This window comes from Squalius cephalus (genome assembly GCF_949319135.1).
Source record: "Squalius cephalus genome assembly, chromosome: 18".
Lineage (NCBI taxonomy): Eukaryota > Metazoa > Chordata > Actinopteri > Cypriniformes > Leuciscidae > Squalius > Squalius cephalus.
Window position 1 is genome coordinate 29,501,333 of NC_137139.1, and position 26,488 is coordinate 29,527,820.

The 26,488-nt window shown below is 36.3% G+C and overlaps 2 protein-coding genes across 4 annotated transcripts in view; both read left to right on the plus strand.

Moving 5' to 3' along the window:
- The window catches only part of src (v-src avian sarcoma (Schmidt-Ruppin A-2) viral oncogene homolog), a 49,734-nt gene extending 42,338 nt beyond the window's left edge, over nucleotides 1-7,396 (plus strand). For both annotated transcript variants that reach the window (XM_079849939.1, XM_079849938.1), the window contains 6 exons: nucleotides 562-717; nucleotides 878-1,057; nucleotides 1,228-1,304; nucleotides 2,346-2,499; nucleotides 2,694-2,825; nucleotides 4,471-7,396. In XM_079849939.1, coding sequence (XP_079706065.1) covers nucleotides 562-717; nucleotides 878-1,057; nucleotides 1,228-1,304; nucleotides 2,346-2,499; nucleotides 2,694-2,825; nucleotides 4,471-4,679 — 908 coding nt within the window. In that variant the 3' untranslated portion in view covers nucleotides 4,680-7,396. The remainder of the gene's footprint in view (nucleotides 1-561; nucleotides 718-877; nucleotides 1,058-1,227; nucleotides 1,305-2,345; nucleotides 2,500-2,693; nucleotides 2,826-4,470) is intronic.
- A 1,624-nt stretch (nucleotides 7,397-9,020) lies between these two features.
- mical1 (microtubule associated monooxygenase, calponin and LIM domain containing 1) overlaps nucleotides 9,021-26,488 on the plus strand; it is a 30,781-nt gene continuing 13,313 nt past the window's right edge. Inside the window, exons 1-14 of one of the 2 annotated variants that reach the window (XM_079849941.1) lie at nucleotides 9,021-9,060; nucleotides 17,648-17,942; nucleotides 18,041-18,248; nucleotides 18,906-19,013; nucleotides 19,192-19,287; nucleotides 19,834-19,989; nucleotides 20,201-20,301; nucleotides 21,022-21,279; nucleotides 22,654-22,769; nucleotides 22,955-23,081; nucleotides 23,206-23,287; nucleotides 23,670-23,817; nucleotides 23,984-24,180; nucleotides 26,001-26,107. In XM_079849941.1, the coding sequence (XP_079706067.1) occupies nucleotides 17,682-17,942; nucleotides 18,041-18,248; nucleotides 18,906-19,013; nucleotides 19,192-19,287; nucleotides 19,834-19,989; nucleotides 20,201-20,301; nucleotides 21,022-21,279; nucleotides 22,654-22,769; nucleotides 22,955-23,081; nucleotides 23,206-23,287; nucleotides 23,670-23,817; nucleotides 23,984-24,180; nucleotides 26,001-26,107 (1,965 nt within the window). In that variant the 5' untranslated portion in view covers nucleotides 9,021-9,060; nucleotides 17,648-17,681. Of the gene's footprint in view, nucleotides 9,061-17,074; nucleotides 17,091-17,647; nucleotides 17,943-18,040; nucleotides 18,249-18,905; nucleotides 19,014-19,191; nucleotides 19,288-19,833; nucleotides 19,990-20,200; nucleotides 20,302-21,021; nucleotides 21,280-22,653; nucleotides 22,770-22,954; nucleotides 23,082-23,205; nucleotides 23,288-23,669; nucleotides 23,818-23,983; nucleotides 24,181-26,000; nucleotides 26,108-26,488 lie in introns of those variants that run through there. The other variant, XM_079849942.1, reaches the window with a different exon arrangement.

A 26,488-nucleotide genomic window follows, 5' to 3' on the forward strand; every position in this document is an offset into this window, starting at 1 on the left:
AGCTATATAAGTGTTATTTCTTTTATTTTGATTATTATTATTAAAAATAAAACAAATATGTTCTTGTTATTATCAACAATAATCCTAATAATAATAATGTATGTTTTTATTTTAAGTGATTGAAAATAATAATAATAATAATAATACATTTATTTATGTTTTGTTTATTTTAGTTGGTTTATTATACAGTTATTATTAATAAAATAATAAAATAAAAAAATAATTGTATTATATTCATATTAATAGTATTAATATTAATGAATATTTTAGTGATTTATTTATTTTATTCTTATTACTATAGAATTAATATAATAATTATAAATATAATTAATTATGGTTATATTAATTAATAATTATATAGAATATTAGTATTACTGAAAATATTAATTGTACTTTTATTTATATATTTATTATAGATTCAGAAAATAATAACTATGGTTATATATTATTATTATTATTATTATTATTATTATGTATATACTATAGAAAATAATATTTTATATATATATAAAATGTCGTGAGAAACATTAACACACTTCCTCCTGTCGGCGTGTGTCACAGAGCACGCAGACGGCCTGTGTCACTGTCTGAGTGACGTGTGTCCAGTTCTGAAGCCTCAGACTCAGGGTCTGGCACGGGACGCCTGGGAGATCCCACGTGACTCTCTGAGACTGGACGTCAAACTGGGCCAGGGCTGTTTCGGAGAGGTCTGGATGGGTAAGACTTCTTCTTTCAACTTCCTTCCATCAAAAATGAAGCTTTGTGAGTTAAATAAGTAGCTCACCGGTGTATAATACCAGAGTGCTTGTGTAATGATGCATTCACATGACAGACAAAGCTTGTGTAATGATTTCAGTGTCCTTTTCCCCCTCATCAGGCACTTGGAATGGCACGACCCGCGTGGCCATCAAGACTCTGAAGCCTGGCACTATGTCTCCCGAGGCCTTCCTGCAGGAAGCGCAGGTGATGAAGAAACTCCGCCACGAGAAGCTGGTGCAGCTTTACGCTGTCGTCTCCGAGGAGCCCATTTACATCGTCACTGAGTACATGGGACAAGGTCAGTGCGGACGTTCACTGAACTATATTGGGATAAAGAAGCCTTAGAAATAAGAACTGACAGAAGGACGTGTAAATAGAGCATCAAATCTGGATATTAGCAGCTTTCTTGTGAGGTCTCCCAATAAAAGTGTGAATGAAGATGTTAAGGTGTGATTTCTGCTTTCACAGGAAGCCTGTTAGATTTCCTGAAGGGTGACATGGGGAAAATGCTGCGGTTGCCTCAGCTTGTGGATATGGCCTCTCAGGTACTTTTACTCTGGCATTATCGTATGATATCTAGTAATGAAATCAAAAACAAAAACTGTTTTGATACTAAAAACAAGTATCAAGTTTGGGGTCTGTAAGATTTTTTAATGTTTTCGAAAGAAGTCTCTTCTGCTCACCAGGGCTGCATTTATTTGATAAAAAAAATACAGTAAAAACAGTAAAATTGTGAAATATTATTATAATTTAAAATAACTGTTTTCTATTTTAATACATGTTAAATTGTAATTTATTTATGTGACGCAAAGCTGAATTTTCAGCATCATTATTTCGTCTTCGGTGTCAAATGATTGTTCAGAAATCATTCTAATATGCTGATTTGCTGCTCAAGAAACATTTCTGATTATTATCAATGTTGAAAACAGTTGTGCCGCTTCATATTTTTGTGGAAACTATGATATGAACTATGGGGGAAAAAAATCAAGATTCATTGATGAGCAGAAAGTTAAAAAGAACAGTATTATTTTAATGCACAAAAGTATTAATTAGTTTAAAAAATACATACTAATATAATATATATTCAAAATATAATATAATTAAATTATATTGGAGCTGTTGCTAAACTAACTCAAATAAAACCGTAATAGCCACAAATTACGTTTAATTAAATTTTGATACATAATATATTGTAAAGGTTTCCAATCTTCTAACCTGCGTTAATTAAACTTGAAAATCCCACTAGCAATAACACTAGATGGTCCTGAAAAACTAAATTTGTACAAAAAACCCCCGAAAAGTGAATAAATAAAACCGTCATGGAACAAAAACTAAACTGAAAGAACAAAACAAACAAACCTCAAAATAAAAACTATTTAACCCTGCATTGAAGGACAAACCATATTTAGAGACCTGAATATCGTAAAGAGCATCTCACTAAAAAAACACCATTGTTGTGCAGTTTTTGCATGGGCAAGCGCCACTGTCATTGTCTTCATATTGTATATAAATCTATTTATATTCTGTGGATACTCTGGAGGGCGGCACTGAGCCCGGCAGTGTTATAATATATGTGTTGTCCTCAGATCGCCTCTGGAATGGCGTACGTGGAAAGAATGAACTATGTGCACAGGGACCTCAGGGCTGCCAACATCCTGGTGGGTGATAACCTGGTGTGTAAAGTCGCTGACTTCGGCCTCGCTCGACTCATCGAGGACAACGAATACACGGCCAGACAGGGTGAGGAGGAACACAACGACTCTTTTTGCCGCATGTGGTCGTTTTCCATTTTCTTCACGTCTTCAGTTTTCCTGAGGCCATAAAGTCATTGTCTCATTTTCTAGAGTTAATACTGTAGCCTTTTATACAGTTCGACCTTAATTGAATGGGTTTCATCATGGTGACAGGCCTCTCTTAAATCATTATTGCAACAGGAGCAAAGTTTCCCATCAAGTGGACTGCGCCAGAGGCGGCTCTGTACGGGCGCTTCACCATTAAATCTGACGTGTGGTCGTTTGGCGTCTTACTGACGGAGCTGACGACCAAAGGCAGGGTGCCTTATCCAGGTACTACCGCTCTCCAGTCATTCCAGTATTGCTCAAAGAGAGTCACTGGTTCACTAGATTCAAATGTACCTTTTTATACTTATAAATTACTTATAGATTATATATATTTTTTAAATGGAATAAATGTTTTAAAGTATTGGGTCCGATGCAGGGTTTCATCATCTACAAAAAAAGTAGAATATTTTTTGATAGATAGATAGATAGATAGATAGATAGATAGATTGATAGATTGATAGATTGATAGATTGATAGATTGATAGATTGATTGATAGATTGATAGATTGATTTACCTTTTCAGGTATTTAAAAAAAGTTACAAAAGTTATTCAGTCATGAGCAGTGAGTGATTTCTTTCTTTGTCCTTTGTTGTTTGATTAACATTAAAACACAGACAGCATCAGAATATTAGGCTGCTGTCACTTTAAGTCCAGACGCACGGATCTAATATACTGATACTGATACACGTGTTTACTTAAAGCTGCAGTCCGTAATTTTTTTGGGTTAAAAATGATCCAAAATAAATTTTTGAGCAAGTACATAACCAGCCAGTGTTCAAAACTCTCTGCTTGTCTTAGCTCGATTCAAAACGGTAAGCTTGTAATAATGTTTTTAATTCCAGCGGTACTGGTTGATTTCCGCGGGAAATTGCATCATTACGTCACATCTGAACACATAAAGAAGGAGTCTCGGCTAGTAGACTATATTGCGTGTGAGGATGTTGGAGGTGGAGATTTATAGCCTTTTCTCACAGCACTTGATATAATTAAACTTATCAATTTGATGGCGGATCCAGAAAGGTTCAAACGACAATCACCAGTGACAACTGTAGATTCACCCGTTGTAAAACGCAAAAGACTTGGCGAAAGAGATGCGACAAAGAGGATAAACTACTGTATGGACTACAGCTTTAAGTTAGGGCTTAAACTTTCATGACGATGAAACGCTGGCCCATCAACTGTCCCAAGCATCATTCATGTTTATTCAACTAAAAACATAAAACTTTTAATGCGTTTTGGCCATTCGCTTACACGACAACAGCGTTTTGAGTGCCTGAAAACGCAAAGTTTAGAAAACGGCTTTCAAAACGGTCTCCGGGTAAACAACAAAAACGGGAATCTCTGAAGACGATGACGTCATGCACATGCGTATTACGTGTTCAATATATAGTGTTTCATCGCCATCTAATGGTCTGGCAGCAGAATACAGGGTTTCCGTGGATCGTTTTGTACGTAGAAAACTCAAAGGAAAAACTTTTTTAAAAGTTTTAAGTATATCGTTGTCGTGTAACCAGTGGTCTCTACGATCAACTTAGGCTCACAATGCTTTTGGGAAACACAGCGCAGCAGAGTTTAGCTCCGACCCCAATAAAACTGAACCAGCTAATTAAGCTCTTACTAGGCATACTAGAAACTTCCAGGCAGGTTTATTGAGGCAAAGTGTTAGCCAAACGTTGTAGGACAAGTGGCCTTCCAGGACCGAGTTTGGACACACATTAAATGTCATATTTTAAGAGCCGCTTTCCGTGGACTTGACATAAGTTCCGGTTGTTCCCCCCTGATGACGACCCACATCCTTTGCCTGGTTAAAAAGCCACATTCTGACACCTGACCCACATATACCCTGTTTCACATCTGTCTTCTGCTCAGGTATGGTGAACCGGGAGGTGCTGGACCAGGTGGAGCGCGGGTACAGGATGCCCTGTCCCGCCGAGTGCCCGGACTCCCTTCACGAGCTCATGCTGACCTGCTGGCGCAAGGAGCCCGAAGAGAGGCCGACCTTCGAGTACCTCCAGAGCTTCCTGGAAGACTACTTCACCTCCACTGAACCACAGTACCAGCCCGGCGAGAACCTCTAGAGAGACCCATCCAGCCACGTGTGCAAGCAGTGAAAGATATCATTTCCCCAACCAGGAAACCAATGCGGTTTATGCCTCGGGTAATCTGTGGCATAACCCAAACAATATTGATCCACATGGGATGACAACAGAGCATCCAGCTGTCTAATTCATCCTGTTTAAAGCAACTTATTGGGTTTTCAAATGGTCTCCGTGTCACGGCATCGCCCTCTGTAATTATCATCGCATGTTTTCCACTGCTTTCATCGCAGATGATCTAAAAACAGGCAGTCGAGATGCATCTTTTCTGCATCAGTTCACTTCTTCAGCCGTTCAGTTGTGCTGTTTGTGCTGATCATTATGTCCAGCCTTTTTATTTCCGAAGCTGTGCGGATTGATCTGTTTTTCTTGACCTCGATGTACCACCGTCTTTCTCCTAAAGCTTTTAGCGGATGCTCCAGATCTGTCATTCATCCTCCTCCTCCTCCTCCTCCCAAAATCCCTCATTTCTCGCCTCTCCCATCCCCCTTCAAACCCCCCAAAGCATCAAGCTCCATCAGTGTTCTTCATGAACCCTGCGACCCTGTCCACAAGCTCGGATGGACGAGATGTGATTGTCCAGTAGGGGGCGTCTGACATCTGTGATCGCAGCTGTTTTACCGCCCTCCTCTGATGAACGGACGTTCCGGTTAATGTCTTCCAATAGATATCCAGGGTCTGTATCTGAACGTGGTATTTTATGCCTTTTACTGCTAGGAAATAGCTTTTTGTCCCACTTTGCTTGTTTATTTCTTTTGTATCAACCTGGATCAACTGGAATAAGAACGTGATTGGTTGAACACTAGTCACATGACAGATTGGGCGAGGGGGAAAAAAACGTTCGGACTGAAATAATTGAAACGAAACATTCTTCCTTTTGATATGAACTCGTACACAATTGGAGAGTCGTACAGAATGTTGATTTCATTTGATACAGTTATTCTACTCTTCTAGTATTCAAAACTACTACTGATATATATATAGCATTGTTTTTGTTTAAAGAAGAGATGACTGTATAGTCCAACTTTGTGTGCCAATACAAAGGAAAAAAATGAATTTTGTACTGTTTTATTATGTATAAAATGTATTTTTATTAATGTCATTTTTTTTTTTTTTTGTATCAAAGAGGATGAGCAGGCTTTGTACCTGTAGAATTTAAAGGGATAGTTTACTGAAAAATAACCATCATGTCTTTCCAAACACAATTGAGACGTTTAGCTGAATGTTCATGCTGCTCTTTTCCATATACGATACTTTTACTTTTATTGCATGGGGAAAATGTCCGCTAAACGTCTCTTTTTGTATCCTGTGGCAAAAATAACAGCATAAAGGTTTGGAAAGACTCGACAATGAGTGAATTATGACATTACATGTGAGCTATTCCTTTTAACACTCATGAATAGTGTTCAAGAGATGTCTCCTCACAGCTTTTTAAATGCTTGAATTTCAAACATTTGATCTTTTTCAGTTGTTTTAGCCTTTTTGAGACAAATTCTGACACACACATACATAAAGTTGCCAATATGTTATATGCAAAAATAGCCATTGTTATATATTGAGATGAGAAGAGGGAGCTCGATTCTGTCTCTACTACTTTACCATCATAAGATCCACAGAAAGCCATGAACCTTGACTGTGAGGTGTTGTTACACATTAGAAACCGATCTTAGGTCAGTTACTGTGATGGTTTGAGATACCCGAATAAATATTATAATCACTGCTGAGACCATGTAGAACTAAATAGATTTGAATTGTAGGGTTGTTGTACTGATATGATGATGGTTGCATTGAGCATAAGGGTTTGGAACTGTGAATAGTGGGTAACGTCGAGTTGTTTAGGATGGCATGCAGCTGTAATGGCGGTACTTTAGCTGATAGATGAGTGACGCCTGTCGATATACTGTATATACTTTCATATGGTTACTGTAAATATTCTTTTCATATTTATTCATTTATGATCAGCAGATCTTTGCTTGTTTCTCCCCTCAAGATAAACGCAAAGAACATTCTTGTTGCAACGCAAATCTGGTCTTTCTAAGATATGCAACAATGCGATTGCTTTTTAATGCTGAATAGAGAAGCGGCCAATCACAAATCGGCAAGCCATCATGTTTTAGTTGCTGTGTATTTATTTAAAATCTCTCTTTTTTTCAGCCTTTTGCGTTACACTAAGTAAATCACCTTTAAGAATCATTTCTTTACGTGTGACTCGCAACACACTGAAGTACTGTGTTTTATTATTTCTTTTTAATTCTTTTACCTTGCAATAAATCTGCTGTTGATTCTGACAGGTAGTTACAAAGTTAAACTGCACTGTATGCGTCGCTCTGACTAAATGAGGATATTTGACAGGTTCATGGAAAATGGCATGTTCTTGGTCCTGAGTGAAATGACGGCATATGTGTTGTAGAACTGGAAAATAAAACAATCACTAAGAAAACTAATCAGATTTACAAGTAACCAGAATATTAGTGCAACCCAATGTAACGCATTCAAACTATGCAGTTGTTTTCTATCTGTATTTTAACTGCAGTTGCTCACAATCAAATTCCAGGTACTTTCTCCCAGTGTACAATTCTGCAATGACCGGTTTTAAAGTAAGAAATTACACTGAAATGAGATTTGTACTTTAAAAAATTATGACATAGTGTTATCTTTTTTTTTTTTAAGTGCAATAAACTGTGTTTCTAAAGCTTGGATTTAAGCATTCATTTTTTTTTTTTATCAGCATGCTTTAAGTTTAAACACTGATTTAGTTTCCTTGACAAAAATATCTCTGATGGTTAACTTGTTAGTTAGCTTGTTTTACAGCTGATGCTAAAAGGAAATGCAGTAAAAATCTGCCCTCAAGCGATTGCTATGATGTTACTAAGATGAGGGTTTAAGGGAAATTGGTACAATATGGAGTGATTCTCAAATTAACGGATCATCTGTACAAAGAAATGAACCTGCAACATTTGTGTAAGCAGCACTGCAGGGTGAATGCATGCTGCTGTGATATATATGCATTATTATTATCCTTGAATTATGCATGCTGATAATTATTATGATGATGATGATAATAAACATTTCGTGTCATGAATGCTTTACAAAAAAAATTAATATAGAATACAAACTCTAATACTGCAGGAACAGCAATTGTAATGTTTAAAGCTAACAACATGATTTAATCAGAGAAGCTCAGTCTCTTAATTTAATTAAATATTTGATGTTTTGCCTATTGAAAGCCAGTTTCTTGTCCTTTAGCGACACCTACTGTTCTGTTAACGGAAACGGCACTGTTTACATTCAGTTTAACCATAAACTGTAGGTGAAAATTATTATCGCAGTTATCTTGCTTATTTGTTGGACTTGAGTCAGATATTACGTCTAACAGGGTAAAAGAAATAAATCCCACATTTTTATTCAGCATGAAATTATTGTGTTATAGGCTACTTTTGATATTTTACGAGCTTGGATAAACTTCTCTTTTTTGAAAGAATAACTTGTTAGACTGTGAATAAAACTTTGAGCAAACTGTGAAAGTAGGTGTGCATGTGCTAGAAACCAAACCATGTGTTGCAATATACGAACACCTTCTGCAAAAAACACACCTCTTGTTTCTCTAACGCTTTAACAGTGCCTGAGAATAATTTCGAAAGTGTTTTGGGGTCAAAAATATAGGCTTGATTTCAGAGAGTCACCAAAAAGTTGAAGATAAATACTTTTTAACCCAATTTGAAAAGTACTTTGCAATAACAAGAAGTCCAAAACAAATAAATAATTGTTTCCTCAAACTGTTGACAGAAGGCGTACATGGCGAAAATACATAGCCTGCTATTATTAAATTTAGCAAGTTTATAATTTACAGGCGGGGAAGTAAAGGTTTAACAATCTCTGGTTTAAACCATGAATATTAATTAGCCTTACGTCATGTTGACTTAGTTAAAACCCCTTCAGGGCCAAAGCAGCGTCCAATCACACGTGTTTGAATAATAATTAGGGTACCCTAATTATTATTCAAAACTTTGGTAAACAGTTTTTATCGGGTTTTTATTATTATTAGATAATAGGAAAACAAATATACATTACAGCTAACAAATATTGAACACAATAAACACGAACTTTGATTTATGAATGTAAAAGTGAACGACAAAATTGCATTTATAAAATAAAATTTCTTTAGATCAGTCACAGTATAAAAAAATAATTCACCAACTAACTAACTAACTAACACATTGACAAGAAGATATTAACATGTTTACAATTCGTTGACAATGTCTTTCAGCCAATCAAATGACCGAACGTCACGTTATGTAGTTAATATTCATGAGTCGTCCTTCTTCCTAGTAGCGTTCGTAAATTCCCGGGCGAGTCACTGCAGGTGAGTTGGAGTCAGAGAGATAAACAAGGAGGTACAATTTACAACTGGGGTTAAAGAACCAAAGCTTGGAAGGTACTGTGCTAATTCATTTAGTTTCACTTGTATCACTAAGACAGTCGATAACTTCTAAACTCTTAACGGCAAATATTGAACTTCAGTCAGTGTTGCGCTGCTTGAATGAGACGGTTGTGTTTTGACGGTTAAAAAGTCGACATGGTTTCTGCAATGATGGATCTTGATCTTTACAGAAACTGTTTTCACAAACCGGAATCTTGAAAAAAAAAAAAAAAATAGCCTACGTTTTATATACAGTACATATAGCCTAGCCTAAGTTACAGTATACTGTATGTGTGTATACCATAGATAGACTGTTAAAAAAAAGATAGGCTTTACGTTACCTGTAGCCGTAAGTTAGGTGCTGTATGTTGCCATCAAATATGCGTCACGTTTTCTAATATCTGTGTTTCTAAAATGTTTTTATCAGGTCGTAGATTATTGAGCGCATGGTAGTACATTCTTAACGTTACATGATGTCTAAAAAGTGGTAACGTTACAACAATGCAAGTCCAACATTTCTCGCCACATTTTCCTGGCATATCGGGTATCAGAATACCTTGTAAATTACATGGTATGTAAAGATGTTAATCATCATGGTAACAATATCAACGTAGTTACCATCTGGAAAAATCACTGTACGATGGTGACACCAACGTTTTTGGCATCAACGAACCTTGATAGTGCAATTCTTGGATAACCTATATTTTGGAGAACTTACATTCAGTAGCACTACTACAGCATTTTTTACTAAGTGAGGGCTTTTTCTCCTTGTGTTTCACTTATTATCACTGCAAAGCTGTAGTATTACATGCCACTAATATGATTGTTGTTCTGTTTAGTGTCTTATGTGCATTAGTTTAGGCACTTTTTATGCCTTTTGGCAGTTCTGTCTGTCTCTATTGCAGACTGAGGCTGTTTCCTGAGATAAAGCCTTTCGGGGATGTTGCAGAAACTTTGTTGTCGGTGATGTGTGTGTTGGGTAACTCAACTTTATTATGTAGCTGAAACCGATGACTGATCATCTTGTGAGTGAAGAGGGAAATTCTGTTTCTCCTCATTGTTACCCAACTTACTGTATGAAAGCGGCCTTAACCCAGAGACTTTAATCTTTGCTCTGGTATATTGCTGTTTGTTAACAATGACTGTATCAAGATTGCATTAGCTCTTAGTGCATTCTGTGTGTTGTGATTATGAATAGCTCATATCCGTGTGGTACGTGCTTGTCCCATGTGAATTTGAAACTGAAACCTCACCTTTTATAGTCATGAATGAATGAATGTCACAAAACCTGTCAAGAACATGTCCAGGTCATATTTCTCCCTGTATACAGTAGGCCTACCAGTCAAAAGTTTGGAAACATTATTATTTTAAATGTTTTTGTAGAAGTCTCTTCTGCTCATCAAGGCTGCAATTATTTGATCAAAAATACAGTAAGCAGTAATATTGTGAAATATTATTTCAATTTAAAAGTAATGGTTTTCTATTTTAATATACTTTAAAATATAATTTATTCCTGTGATCAAAGCATCATTACTCCACTCTTCAGAGTCACATGATCCTTCAAAAATCATTCTAATATGCTGATTTGATACTATTAACACACCATTGTTAAATGGCTGAAATAAGGTCTGTGGTGAACACAAGCTAGTAAAGTCCGCTTTTACAGCCTCGTTATGATTAGAATTGTGCTCTTATAATCTATTCTAACTCAAATGTTGTAGGAAAATGTTTTTTGATAAAAACTGAAAGAGTTCGGAAGATTAGTGATGGTGACGATGAATTCATGGTGTAGGCTAGGCCCTAGTTCGTTTATAGCCTACCTTTAGCTTTTTACTTCTGGCGACTGCATTCAGGCTTCAAAATTCATAAAAGTTGTGTTCATCTGTGATAATTATCTTAATGGACAAAACGTACAAGTATCATAAACTTTCGTTGATCGTAGAGCTTGTTTTTAGTGATAATCCAACATTTTTTTTACTAGATTTATGTCGAGAGAACCAGTGTGATGCGAACTGCCGGTTGGCCTACAAAGTGACGTCATTACCTGCCGTTATCACCTCTGTGTAAATTAATTTTAAAAACGTGAATTTGTGAAAACGGTGACGTCATGCGCATGCGTATTACGTGTTCAGTCTACTAGCGCCTTGTGTTTCTTCTGACACAACTACTGGCCTGGCCTCGCAAAGGAAAAACCTTTCAGTTTTTAGTACATCGTTCTGTAAACATTCCCTAATACGTCAGCACATTTTACTAATTCATTCCCTCATTTTACAAAATCGTGTGCATGATATAATAATTCATTCCCTTGTTAGTCCCTTGTTTAATCGAATTAGTACAACATGGTCACAATTTACTAAAACAAGGAGAACAAATTAATAAGCCGTGAGACTGAATTCTTAATTCGTGGCCATGATATATTTTTGTTCTATGTCAATGATTGCACAAACATTTTTTTTTTTAAAGCCACAAAAATATGTCCTGGCCTGTTACATTTATAAACTGCTTAGACTTTTTTCTTTGATACTTGTCACAACTTTTATTTGTATTTTTAAGTAAGTTTCTTAGATAAGTAGATTGGGCTAATTTGAATCCATAAAGTAAGACTAGTTATCTATATAACTGCTAGTTGTTCAGACTAGTTCTTAAGCATTACTGGGTTTATGCAACTGTGCAACTGGGCTCAGGTCACATTTCATGGCAAAAAAATTCAAGAAGGAAATTAACCCTTTTTTAACACATTTACCCCAAAAATTCCAAATGTCACAACGCGACCGCACATTTTTACTGTTTACACATTTTACTGTTTACACATTTTTAAAATACCAAGTTATGTTATTCTTCTGACATTTGAAAATCAAAAATGAAAGAAAAATTGGCAGCTCATTCAGTCAAACTGACGGATAAGGATTATTTGTAGCGCAACCTGATCATTTGGAGTTATTCAGTCTTTTGAATGGAAGTTCCCCTAACTGCCTCCCTTTATTGAAACCACAGGACAATTGTAAATTCAATTTATTATTATTATTATTATATAGCTTGTACATGTTCTCGACAGGCTTTGTGAGATCCACCCACTAGATTAGAAGTGTTGAATTGATATACATATCAATTCAACGTCTAGTGGGTGGATGTTCAACACATCTTTTCAGGTACAGTATGTGTACACATGGTGACGCATGTGTCATAATGGCATACTGTACCTGAAAAGATGTGTTGAGTCTCACATCTGTTCAACATATCACAGGCCTTTATGTGCAAACAACAGCAAGCCCGACATGATGTCAGATGATTTGTATAACCCTTCCAGGCAGTAGCCCTAGCATTTGTTAAGCATTAATGTTAACAAGACGTGACTGTTCGTTTCCAGGAAGTGATCATGTGTGAGAGACTCTTCTCTGCGTTTCATGCTGTGAGACCATAAAACATCCAGGAAGTGCTGCAACATTTGTTTGAAGCCTGTTTGAAGCAATCTGTTGGCACACAAGGGACTGATTATGGGTTTTGAACACGGAGGCACCAAACCCCCTGAAGTCACGTGCTGTTTTTTTCTCACGCAGTAAAAGTACAAGACATCACCTTCAATCTAAATGTCATGTTACATGGCATCATTAGAGATAAGGTAAAACAGGGAAATCAGTCATTGAAACAGGATGTCACATGAATATAACATCATGCTTGTTCTCTCAATACTGAGTGAGTCTGTCCTCTTTATTATGCCATAGGCCTATGTGCTTTGTTGCAAGCCTCTATTTTAAAGGAAGTATTTGTACAGTAGCTCGGCACCCTGAGACAAGATCTGAGATGCTATAAAGATTGGATCATTTTGCCTTATCCTTTTAATTTAAGTTTAAACAGTAACTCTCGCCAAAATTGAACCTAGGCTCTTTTTGTTAATCTAGCCTACCTGAGTCAAACATTCGTGTAAAAACATAATTACAATGGAACTTGTGGTCAATATGGTCAATCACTTGTTTTAAGACTTTTATCACTTTTAGGTCAAAATGCCGAATGCTGAATTGCCATCTCCGAATGCAATGTAACATGAGGAGAGTAAAGATGGAAAGCTCCTAAAGCTTGTTACCATATAAATTCACAGATAATTTTTACCTAAGTTATCATGCTTTTCATTGAAATTACAAGTTCATGACATTTCCTCATATGGAGTCAGTTCATTGAGTCTTACAAAACCTTTCTTTTTAGTAAACTCTGTGTACACAAACAATGTAGTCAATGCTGGAGTTCATGTGTAGAGCCCCTGGTGATACTTCGAGCACAGTTTCATGTTGTGTCGAGCCTTCTTAGTATTTTAAAAATAGCGATTTTGATGCTATCATAGAAGTGCCCCAAGCACTCCCATTCAAAAGGCAATTTGACCGAAAACGTCAATCTTAAAAGTGGCGTTTCCATTCTAATTATGCTTTTACACGAATGTTTGACTTGGGTAGATTAACAAAAAGAGCCTAGGTTCAATTTTGGCGAGAGTCACCCTTTAAACTGGGTTTAAATATTTAAAGGTAAGCAGTAGCACATTGTAGAGCTTCTAGAATATATGCTTCTAGAGATTATGTGGTTCTAGATCAGTTATTTAAGATGGTAAATTTAAATAAAATGCTATCACTTTTCAGATGAGATGAAATGAAAGTGACCTTTCTTGTTTAACTTGCCTGGTGTTTTGCACTCAAGTGAAGGGAAGTATTCATTGTACATAATTGAAAGAATGTCAAAAATGATCGTAGGCCTCTTTTTGTGCTTTGTAAGAACCTCCATGTGATCTGGAGAGTTTTTAATAACACAGACGCTTTGCATTTATGAAACCCACAAGTCTAGAGATGCAGGTGACACTGAGTGTTGTCTTAAAATAGTCAGTGAGTAAATGTGGGTTGCTAAATCTATATTTGCACACATAGAAACTGTCACATGAAACACTTAGCAATGTATTCCACCCTGTTTTTTTGTGTTCAGCCTGGAGCCCAGTGACTTGCAATGCAATATTGCCGGTGTAGTGACAAATCAGGTCTCTCTAAGCCCAGAACACACCAAACCGACACCAAAGAACTAGCGCTGATGAAAGCCGACTGTTGTCGTCTCGCTTCGCCTGCGTTGGGGAAAAAGCTAGTCTTAAACACACCGAGAGAACTACAGCCGACTGTCAGCTAGAATGTGCGTTCTGCGCCTGCGTGTAAATGAGACAACTGTCTATTTCTGCAGAAATGTTCATCTATATTCGTCATTCAAAGAGGGAAACCGACGCTGCAGGCTGCAGAAACTCAAACCATAAACAAAGCGGTGTGTGTGCTCACCGTTTTGAATATCAATACTGCTAAACAACACTTTCTTTATTCCACTCCGCTCATATTGATATTGAAATATTCGCCAAGGAACACTCATGTAAGATGACATAACATTAGAACAGCCTTCTATCTGTACTGTTTTTGACTTCTTTGCTCGCTGTTTTGCTATTATTCTCGTGCACAATCAGCCAATCAGACGGTCCGTCGCCGATTCGGCCGGAAAAAAGCTGACGAGGACCAATTTCAGCCGACGGTGCGGAACACACTGAGAAAACTTAGTCGGCCGACCGTCGGCTTGGTGTGTCCGGGGCTTTAGGACCCCATGCAAACCCATTGACTCAAATTACTTTTAATAGGTACTCTCTTTAGCGCCTGATTACAATTCCAACAAAATCATGTTATGATAAATGCTGTTTTAACTATGTTAAAATTACCATTAAAATCTTAATTATAGTTAGTATATGTACTAGCATAGATAGCCGATTAGCCTCATCGCTTGGTTTATACACGCATTTGCACTTACATGTATTCAAAATAATCTTTAATGTAATTAATTACCTGTTAAAATAAGTGTTAAATGTCCAAATATTTCAGTTATAAAAAAAGAATGTAGTGATGTGCAGCACTTAATATGCTATTATTATTATTATTATTTAATAATAATTAATTACCAGTTTATCAAGTGAAAGAAATTACGTTCAATTTGTTTTATTATGCACCATATAGTAAGCTATATATTATTTAATATCATTCGTATGTACTTAGTACAATACAATCATCAACTGATAGTTGGTAGAGACCTGATTTCGAGGGAGGACCCAGTTTGTCATGACATCGTTAGAGCTGTAAAAATGGCAGAAAAACTAAATTCAAATTATTTACAAAAGAGGCTTTTGGCTTTTATTAATACACTGCATTAAACTGTTTATTCAAAGCAATGAAATAACTGTTTAAAAAAGTGCATAACGTTTAAACTAAAGTTTATAAATCAAATATAATTTCATGAATTGCATAAACAATTATGAGCAAAGCAGCATCATGTATTTATCAAGAGTTAAATACAAAGAGTCGAAGTGCTCATGAGATGCAGTGAAATGGAAAAAAAAGTCTCAAGACATGTTTTTTAAAAGTTGAACTTCTTTTAACTTTACATGTCTTTCTAAACATGCTGCTCTCTTGTGCGAGACGTGAGTGCAATGGTCAAAGATGTCCGTCTAGCGCTTGTGTACATAGAAAACAATTGAAAAGCAGCACAGAAAATGCATTCTGTGTAATCAGCTTGGTTTCGGTTTTAACGTAACCAAGATCTTCTCTGCATTGAGCTTCTCTATTTCTGCAATGTTTTGAATGAACAACTCAGCAGTGCTGCATCTAGTGGGTTAAACTGAATAGGCTAACAAAAACATTAAAACGCTTACATCATCATCATCGCATCTTGTGCGTGGCGTGCCACTGATAAAGCTGATGGACACCTAATATTCGAATGCACTGTTTTTGCATTTGAATGTGGATTTTTATTTTAATTTTGACCAATATTCGAAATTTCTCATTTTAATTTGACAGCCCTAAGTGCCAGTGTGCATTTGCTTAGTTGGTTTGTTAGTGTGACATATTAGGTAACATATTAGGTCATTTGTAACAGCCATTACTGCTATCTCTGTACGTGAACTCTGGGTTAACAGAGTTTAACTTTACAATACTTGTTTCCTGTTGAAAGTTGTGGAACTTGATTCCATGAAATGCATTCGGAGTCAAACCATAAAATATGTAGTTTTTTTATTGTATTGTTCAGGCTCTCATCCCTGGAATTGAATCTTTCCATTTTGTTGTAAGTTTATTTTGTTCATAATAGGAGTGTAACTGTAAAAAGTGACCTACATTATTTTAAATATATCTAGTCAGTGACAGAGAGCAAGCATATATTTGTCTGAAATAATTCTGTATTTTCAGCTTCAGAATCATGAATACTTTTATTCTGGTGTCACTATTATACTGTGCATTGGGTTACCAGCACAAAGTCCAAGCCTATTTAGTATTTACAACAGTGCATTTTTTGGTAACTTTTTACCATATGTCTTTGAGTATCGCAATAATATTGTATTGTGAGTTCAGTTTCGTGATATGTATCGAATCGTGACATGAGGATATCATTATACCCCTAGTTCATAATGTTTGTTATCTTGGGCTTTATACTTGAATACTTGTATGACATTTTATTTATAATGTAATAATAATATTTAAAATTTTATATATAATGTTATATCACATTATAAATATTATTATTATTATTATTATTAGGCCTACATTATAAATACAATTTTATATATCACATATATTTATACGAGATTAGTTTAAATTTCATAAACATCCAGAAAAGTTTGCTGAAGAGATACTCAACTTCTCATCTGCGGTGATGCATGTTGCATAGCACTGTCATATCCGGATATGACATGACATATAGCCTAAAACACGCTCTCACACACTTTATTTCTTAGCATTGTTGGGAGTAAAGTTTACATATGTGGTTTTCAACAACCAGATTCCAGTTTCGTCTGGAATGTAACCCAGACCACCTCCTGATGTGGTTTGAGGCGATCGGATTTAAATCGATCTCGAATGCGTTTCGGAGGGCATTTACACCTCTGGGGCCAGTTGCACAAACCTCTAAGACTAGTTTTACAAGTAAGACATACATTTTCTTTCTTTAAGACTGTTCATAGTTTCATTTAAGTCAACATAAAAAAGTAGATTGGCCTAATTTGATTCCAAAAAGTAAGATTGACTGCCCCTGACTAACTGCTAGTGGGTCATAGAACTTAAGACACTGTCTTAACATATGTCTTTTCACGATCTGATAGCTATCTGATCAGAGAAGACACATGAAGTGGGCAGGTGTAAACAGGCTCTGTGAGATAAGAGGTGATACTGAATATTATGAGAAAATGAAAGTGTTTTTTGACTTTGGATGCATGCAAGCCTATTGTAAGAGATTTCAAAACAAAATTAGGAAACTTTGAAATTGCTACATTAAAAAGGTAATTGCACACGAGCTGCCTGATTTGAGATGTCTTTCATGCTTGTAGCACAAATGGTGCTAGATGAGTTACGCACCAAAATTAATGTTCAGAGTTGCTTTAAATAGCCTACCCTTTTAGTCAGCCTGTGCATAGTTGACATTTGTAACTATTTCTGTTTGGATGTTTCTGTAAACTCTCTCGCTCTCTCTCTTGTCTCTGCAGGTCATCTAGCTGGCTCCAGGCCTCTCCCATCACAATGACCAACCAAACAGACTCTGTCAATCCCAGCCACACTCTGTTTGACCGCTTTGTCCAGGCGCAGACGTGTAAAGAGACACAGCAGAACTTCATCGAGCTCTGTCGCCACCTGGAGGTCGACCCCAGGGACTACAAGCACTTCTATAGTAAACTGAAGGAGAAACTCAACTACTGGAAGGCCAAAGAACTCTGGCAGAAGATCGACAAGAGAGCCGCCCATCCGGACTACGAACAGGGCAAGGCATGTCACCAAAACAAGGTACCATCAATAACCTGAATATTGTCAGATGTTTCCATCTATGAAGTGGTTTAACACTGGGAAAAGAAACCCAATCACTCTCTCTTTCTCCGTGTCAGTGTTTAGTGTTGGGTGCGGGTCCCTGTGGTCTCAGGACAGCGATCGAGTTGGTCCTACTGGGCGCTCAGGTGGTTGTGCTGGAAAAAAGAACCTCTTTCACTAGAAATAACGTCCTGCATCTGTGGCCCTACACCATTAAAGACCTGCAAAACCTCGGCGCGAAGAAATTCTATGGAAGATTCTGCAGCGGATCCATTCATCACATAAGTGAGAATCTATATAAGCTACAGGATAGTTTTGTTAAATATTTTTTTTGTTTTCATCATCAAATGAATTACATTCAACATGACATGTGCTTCCATTATGTAACGTATCAAAGTTTGGGATCGGTATGATTTTTTTAAATATGTTTTTGAATGAAGTCTCTTCTGCTCACCAAGCCTGCATTTATCTGATCAAAAATATGGTGAATTTATTCATTATTTATTTCATTAATTTATTTCATTATTTATTTATATAAAATGTAATTTATTCCTGTGATCATAGCTGAATTTTTAGCATCATTACTTCAGTCACATGATCCTTCAGAAATCATTCTTATATGCTGATTTGCTGCTCAAGAAACATTACTTATTATTATCAATGTTGTAAATGCTTGTGCTGCTTAATATTTTTGTGGAAATTGTGATACATTTTAGGGTTCTTTGATGAATAGAAAGCATTTATTTGAAAGAGAAATCTTTTGTAACATTATAAATCTCTTTACTGTAACTTTTGATCAATTGTATGCGCCCTTGCTGAATAAAATTAAATGTTGTTAAATTAGGATCAAAGTGAAACTTTGAAAGTTCTTGTTTTATTGCTGAAATGCACATGTATTCATTTTAATTCAGGAACAGTAATGAGGTCTGTGCTTCTCGATAGGTATCCGTCAGCTGCAGTTGATTCTGCTGAAGTTGGCCCTGATTTTGGGGGTCGAGGTGCACACAGGCGTGACCTTTGAAGGTCTGCTTGAACCATCAGGATCCACAGGTAAAAAACAGCTCTAGTTGTTGTTGGAAAGGTCTGCAGTCATGTAGTTGAAAAATAATGTTTGTCCTTTAACTTCTTTCTTTCTTTCTTTCTTTCTTTCTTTCTTTCTTTCTTTCTTTCTTTCTTTCTTTCTTTCTTTCTTTCTTTCTTTCTTTCTTTCTTTCTTTCTTTCTCTCAGGATGGAGAGCAGGGGTGTCTCCTAAGTCTCACACAGCTGCAGCTTTCCAGTTTGATGTTTTTATTTCAGCTGGAGGGGGAAGATATGTGCCAGATGGTAACATTGTGCCAAATATAACATTTACACGGATGAGTGGATTTTATCAAATCCACTTTCCCTTTACCTTTGAAATTAATTTAAATATTGAATTATTTATTAAAAATATTAAAAATTTAAAAGAATTGTTGTAAAAGCTCTGCTCACTTTTTACTAAATACTTGGAATATTTAATTAAAATTTCATTTCATTTGATAATTTAATTTAATAATGCATTTTCTTTTATTTGTTTTAATTTTTTATTTTGTTGTAAAGTCCCTAATGATCCTAATCAATTTATACTAAACACTTGGAATATGGTATTTAATTAAATTCTATTTTATTTAATTAAACTTCTTTTTTTATTATTTTATTTTATTTTCGTTGTTTTATTTTGTTGTAAAAACCCTCATTATCCAAGTCACAGTTTGTACTAAATTCTTGAAATATTTTATTTTATTTTATTATTATTATTTTAAATAAATGTAAATATTTATTTATTTTTTAATTAGTATTTTATTGAGTTTTTATTGAAACTTTCCCTCTGTTGCTTTCCCATGTCTTCAGGTTTTAAGATAAAGGAGCTCAGGGGAAAGTTAGCCATCGGTATCACTGCAAACTTTGTAAATCGCCATTCTAAACAAGAGGCTCGGGTGCAGGAGATCAGCGGCGTGGCCCGAATATACAACCAGAAATTCTTTCAAGCACTTCAGTCTGAGATCGGTACACACACACACACACACACACACACACACACACTTTTACCTTATCTCACTGAGAATATACCATAGACTGTTTTCATTCGTTTTTTACCTTGTGTCATATTTAGCTATCTATTGAGGACATGTTTGTTTCCAAAATATAGTTTTGCAATATTTTCAAAATATAACCCACACGCCCCTTCATCTGTCCTGTTGTTTGTCGTGTTTTTCAGGCGTTGATCTAGAGAACATTGTCTACTACAAAGATGACACCCACTATTTTGTGATGACTGCAAAAAAGGCGAGCTTGATAAAAAAAGGAGCTATAAAGCAGGTATGATACACAGTGTGACACATGCAAAGACTTTGAGAATACTTCATAGAAAAGCTAAACAGAGCCTAGAAAAGAGGCCTTGATTTTATCAGCAGAGGTGTATGGTGACGTTTCAACTTGTTTCCAGCTCACATCTACACTTACAAACACATTTATCAGTCCTCACACTGTTGTCCAGCTATTCTTGTCCTCTCCTGTCACTGTATTCTCACAGGAATAGCTGCAGTCAGTTGCTATTTGTGTTCTGATAGAAATGCAACCTGTATATTGAAGTGCAAATGGAGTACAAATGAAATAATGAAAGACTAAAGGCCCGTTCACACCAAGGACGATAACTATGTATAAAGAAAACGATAAAGATACATTTCTAAAAATCATTCTCAACATTAAAGAATAGGAAAGTTCACACCAAAGCTATAACTACTGTATAATTGACGATATAAGAAATTATATCGAGAAATTATATCGTTGGAATCACTTTCAGAATGATTTTATCCAGCTGATGAACAATAAAAACATTGACAGCCAATCAGAATCCATCCTGCTGTAATGAGCTCAAGCATTTAAAGTGACAGACAAGCACGCGCTTAGAATAAACAGAACGAGATCGTCCGTTGGTGTTGACGCTAAGATAGTTATCTTTATAGTTATCGTTCTCAATGTGAACGGGCCTTAACATTAAACCCTCCTTGTCTTGATCAAAAACGTTCTCGTTCTCAGGACTTCTCTGATGTCGAGCAGCTGCTCGCGTCTGGAAACATTAACCAGGAGGCTCTGCAGGAGTACGCATACGATGCCGCCGACTTCTCCACAAATCACATGTTGCCGGACATGGAGTTTGCGAAGAACCACGCGGGCCGCCCTGACGTGGCCGTGTTTGACTTCACCTCCATGCACAGGTCAGAGAATGCCTCTCTGGTGAAGGAGAGGAAAGGGAAGAAACTGATCATCGGATTGGTGGGAGACTCTCTGGTAGAGGTGTGTTATTACCATAGTGTATGAGTAAACATGATCAGTGTTAAATGTATTATTAATGACAACATTATGACATTTATTGTTTATTACATAGTTTAAAAATGAATTGGCGACCACAGTGGTATCTGCAGATATTAGCATTTTAATATAGCATTTACATTTATGCATTTGGTAGATGCTTTTATCCAAAGCACCTTACATTGCATTCAAGGTACACATTGTTATCAGTTCTTGCTTTTCCTGGGAATCGAACCCATGACCTTGTCTTTGCTAGTACCATGCTCTACTGTTTGAGCTACAGTAAATTTATAATATTTTTTTTAAGATTAATAATAATAATTAATTTTAATAATTAATTATGAATGTTATTATTGACATTTAGACTATTTCAGGACTTATTTTTAAACTAGGGGTTTCAAATGTACTAAAGAGTCTTTGTTTGCGCTTTATATTGTTCCATTTACAATGGACTACTTGCACAACTACTTCCTAGTTCTACTTATTACAACTTGGGAGTTTCCAGTAACAGCGTTCAGCACACCTACACACACGAGAACGCAGATTATTACTACGTTTTATGGCTGTCAGTTGATTAAAACAGTGAATCATGTTCTCTACGTTAACATGATTTATCTTGAACCTGCTGAAATGTTCTTATTTTCTTTCCAACTGTGAATTCTGAATAATAAATACATATATGCCCCCACTAACTTGCAGCAGTCCAGTGCTCGTCTTCTCATTAACGTTGTTTTCTCTTACTGACCATATTTCATACCGGTTGAGTGTACATTTTTAAATGAATTTGACTGATAAAAAGAATTGCTTGTGTGCGCTGGTGCTCTTTTTCTATTCTTTTAAAATATTTGAATGAATGAATGCGCTGGCGTGCCTTAAATAAATATAATGATGTTAAATATTTAATTAATCTTAAACGGTAATGCACACAGCTTAGAGGAGAATGACAGTCAACTACTTGGAATATTAATTAAGAATTTTGTGCATAAACATGTAAATTACATACAGTAAAATGATTGACTATGAAAAATGACACAGAATAGTGATTAAAATATTTAATTCAAATAAATAAATGTTTGTACTTCATACTTATTCATCAGGTCACTAGTTTAGACGAGCACTGTGGTGAAATAATCACGCATGATTAACAGCCGCTGCTTTCTCAGATCGGCTGGGATTGGATCAAAACATTGTTTCGTTGAGTTTGGTTTAATGTAAGCACTGTTTAAACAATACAAGTAAAACAGTATAGATTACATAATACTGTCCGTCATATTGGCATTGGCCATCAAACCTAATTATAGCTATCATAATAGATAGACTAAAAGATATTTATATTTTATTTGTATTATTTTATTGCAGCCATTTTGGCCTCTTGGCACTGGCATTGCTCGTGGTTTCCTGGCTGCGCTTGACACGGCGTGGATGGTCAGGAATTGGGGAAAAGGTTTGCCACCCCTGCAGGTGATCGCGGAGAGGTACAGAGTTTTTACGCCGTTTATAATGTTACAAAAGATTTCTATTTTAATTAAATCTTCTGTTAAAAACATAAATTCCTTACCATCCCCAAACTTTGAACGGAAGTGAATGTATTTATCAATATAAAATGCACAAAGGATTCAAATACTGCATTAGTGCATTATGCTGTGTATGTCTTCTACAGGGAGAGCGTGTATCAGTTGCTCTCTCAAACGACTCCAGAGAACATCAGCAAGAACCACATTGCCTACAGCATCGATCCATCCACACGTTACCCAAACGTCAACCTGTCCTCTATCCAACCCAGACAGGTCCTATACACAAACTTACACGCATGCAAAAGCTGCTTGAAGTACCTAGCAATGATTAGTAATTAATGAAAGGGTTTTTATCATCAGAGAGTTTTATTTAAGTCTGTGTGTGTTCAATTTAAAGGTCAAGCGTCTGTATGAAGTAGAGGATGAGAGTAAACCCAACAAAGAGTTGAAACCCATCATAAAATCTAAACCTAGAAAAGGTAAATGCCATACGACACATACTTTAACTTATAAACTTATATATTACTTTATTTTATATATATAAACCCTCACATATACATACTTGTATATTACTTTATATGTAACTTGTATCACTTTAACTTCTAACACACTGAGGGTGTATTTACTATTTTAATTGAGTATATGTTAAAAAAAAGCTATAAAAAATGTTTTCAACAATTCAAAATAACGTAGGATATCATTGTTTTCAATAATATGCATCATCTGTTCATATATGTTAACATATTAGCGTTATGCATCTGATTACATGTCAAAAATGTGTTTTATGGTTTCATAACCCGATGAAAATGCACAGAAGCACAGACCTTACGGTGAAGTGATGAACTAAATGTGTGTGTTTAGACTCTATCAGACGTCTGGAGGAACTGCTGTCCTGGTGTCAGAAGAACACAGCGGGGTACGAGCACGTGAAGGTGAAAGATCTGAGCGAGTCCTGGAGGTCCGGCCTGGCTCTCTGCGCTCTCATCCACAGCTTCAGACCTGAACTCATGTAAGACCACCTGACCATCAAGAAACAAGAGTATTCGCATAATGGATTTAACATGCAGCAGAGCCCAATTATGTTATGATAAATTGTTGCTTGATACACTATCGTTCATCAGTTTGGGTATACACAATAAGTGCATACAAATAATGCATGCTGTCCTCTCTTTCAGTGACATGTCTCGTCTAGATGAATATAACATCACTGCGAACAATAAGCTGGCCTTTGACGTCGCGGAGAAAGTGTTTGGCATCGCTCCCATCATGCATGCCGCTGATATGACCACTTGCGGAAAAATCGACCAGCTCTCAATGGTGGTCTACCTCACACAGATACGCAGCGCTCTCACCGAGAAAGATACACCAGCAGGTAATGATGGGCGGTCTTTGGAGGTATTCATAATTATGAAAGGCACTTATAATGGATGTCCGAAATATATAATAAAACAATTTGTTGCCTTCATGTACAATCCTTATACTTGGACATTTTCTCCCTTCTAGTGAAATAATTTAACAAACAAAAATGAGTGAACAACGCCACTGCTCAGAACGATTTTATTAATTCACTCAAGACAATGTATAAGCAAAATCAAACAACATGCCAACCAAGAAAGTATTTAAGAGCGGACAACAACTAACAAAGAGAAATATGAAACGCAAAGCATAGCAAAACACAAATAACATAAAACATAAAGAGGCTGCTGTTTTGGCTGGCTCGTAAGTCTTTCATCTCTCCCCTTTCTCCTATAAAAAGGGTGACTTTTATCTTCCGATTTCAATCAGCTACCTTTCAAATGATGAACATGTGCGTCAACCTACCAGAAAGAGAGCATGCGCGCTTCTATAGAGATAGAATGACGTCAAAGTAAACAAGGGAGGAACAACAACAAAAAAAGCATAAGACACAGACTAAACCACAGACCGTAACAGATTTCAATACATGATCTGTATGGACTATGGAGGCAAACTCTTATAATAGCAGCGCTACTGTCTCTTTAAGATCCCTTCCCAGCATGCACTGCTGTGAACAGGCAGTTTTCTGCTGTAGTCTGTAGTCTGACAGCAGCGGCTGCAGCAGCAAATGCACTCAGCTGGGGAGAAATCAGCTGCTTACGGGGGATTCGGTGGGAGTGGATCTGATTCCAGCCTCCACACGCACTGCTTTATGAGACGGATTTTGAAACGCCATCTGTAGAAGAGGAATCACAGCCGTTAGAGGGGCTTTAGGGAGCTGGATTCAGCGTTTAGTTGTTGGATGCTGTGTTTGGGAGGGGATCTCACACAGATGTTCTCCAGGTTGAGCTGTCACTCACGCAGGCTCTGGATGTGTGTATTCTGGGGAAGGGGGTGGGATCCAATACAGCTCATCTCTAACACGCCACTGCAAAGCGCATATTGAATGTGACGACTCGTATTTGTTGCAGTTTAAAGGGTAGGAGGATATTTCATTCGGTTTTGGTTTTTGTTAACGTAATGGTTATTTTTTTTATTTCAGTTTGCTTCCGTTTTTATCTATTGCTGAAATGATTTGATCAATTGCATTTAAATTGCATCTAGAAACCACAGTTTATGTAAGGTTGTTCTGGATTATGAAATAATATATTGCATTTAAGAGATTATAAATGATGCTTTTCTTGTTCACTCGTGTGTGTTTGTGTGGAATATGTTTGATGTTTAAAATTAATTTTATGATATCAGCATATTTAATGTACATTTTTCACAGTGTTTTTCAGTGTTGATTTTTGTACATTAAATTTTTATAATTTTTATTAAAAAATGTTTGTATTATTTTACATTTAATTTAAATGTATTTAATTTATTTATTTATATATTTTTATATGTTATGAGCTGTAGGACTACAATTAAAGTACAATGCAATTTGCTGCAATATGAAAAGCTTAAATAATAGATCATGTTATGAGACAGATAAAAAAATAAATAGTTTATTCTCTGGAGTCTGTTTTATGGCTTTATAAGCATTTTTACTTTACATAAAAATGTTATTTATTTCTTTCTTTGCCTCAAAAACTTATTTTAATGTATGCATTTTACTTTACTTTTAGCACTGCGTGAGTAAACATGTAAACCAATCTACAAATATAAATGTGAAACTATTTCTGGGAGACAATTACTTGACATCTGTTTCCATTTATTTTCATCTCACTATTTCCATTCTTCTTGTTTCCTCAGAACGCTGCAACAGCCTCTCCCCCAACAATACCCTCTCGCTGTCCAGAACCCGCCTGGCCGTCTCCTTCCTCAACACGCTCAAGCGCAACTCCCTCCAGAGACGCAGGGTACGCAAACACCTGCGTGTTATGTAAAATAAACCCCCATTTTGTTTACAGTGTAGCAGTGGTGCCTGTCAAAGGTCATCTTTGGTGTATTGGGTTAAATAGAGCATGAAATCATGTGCTATCTCTGTCGTAATGAACCACAACATTAGGAAAACACTAAACGCCCCCATTACACACAGCTGTTGCCAAAGCCAAATACTCCCATGCTGCGGCCACAATGAGGAAGTTACACGAGAGAAAGCGAATAATATAAGGACAAGAGAAAGGGGGATGCTAGTGTTTGTTTGCTGTCCGTTTGCAGTGCATGATAACGGTGAAATCATTGTTTATTTCTGTCGATCTGCTGTCGCCACATTACGTAACCTGAGCTATAAATGAGAT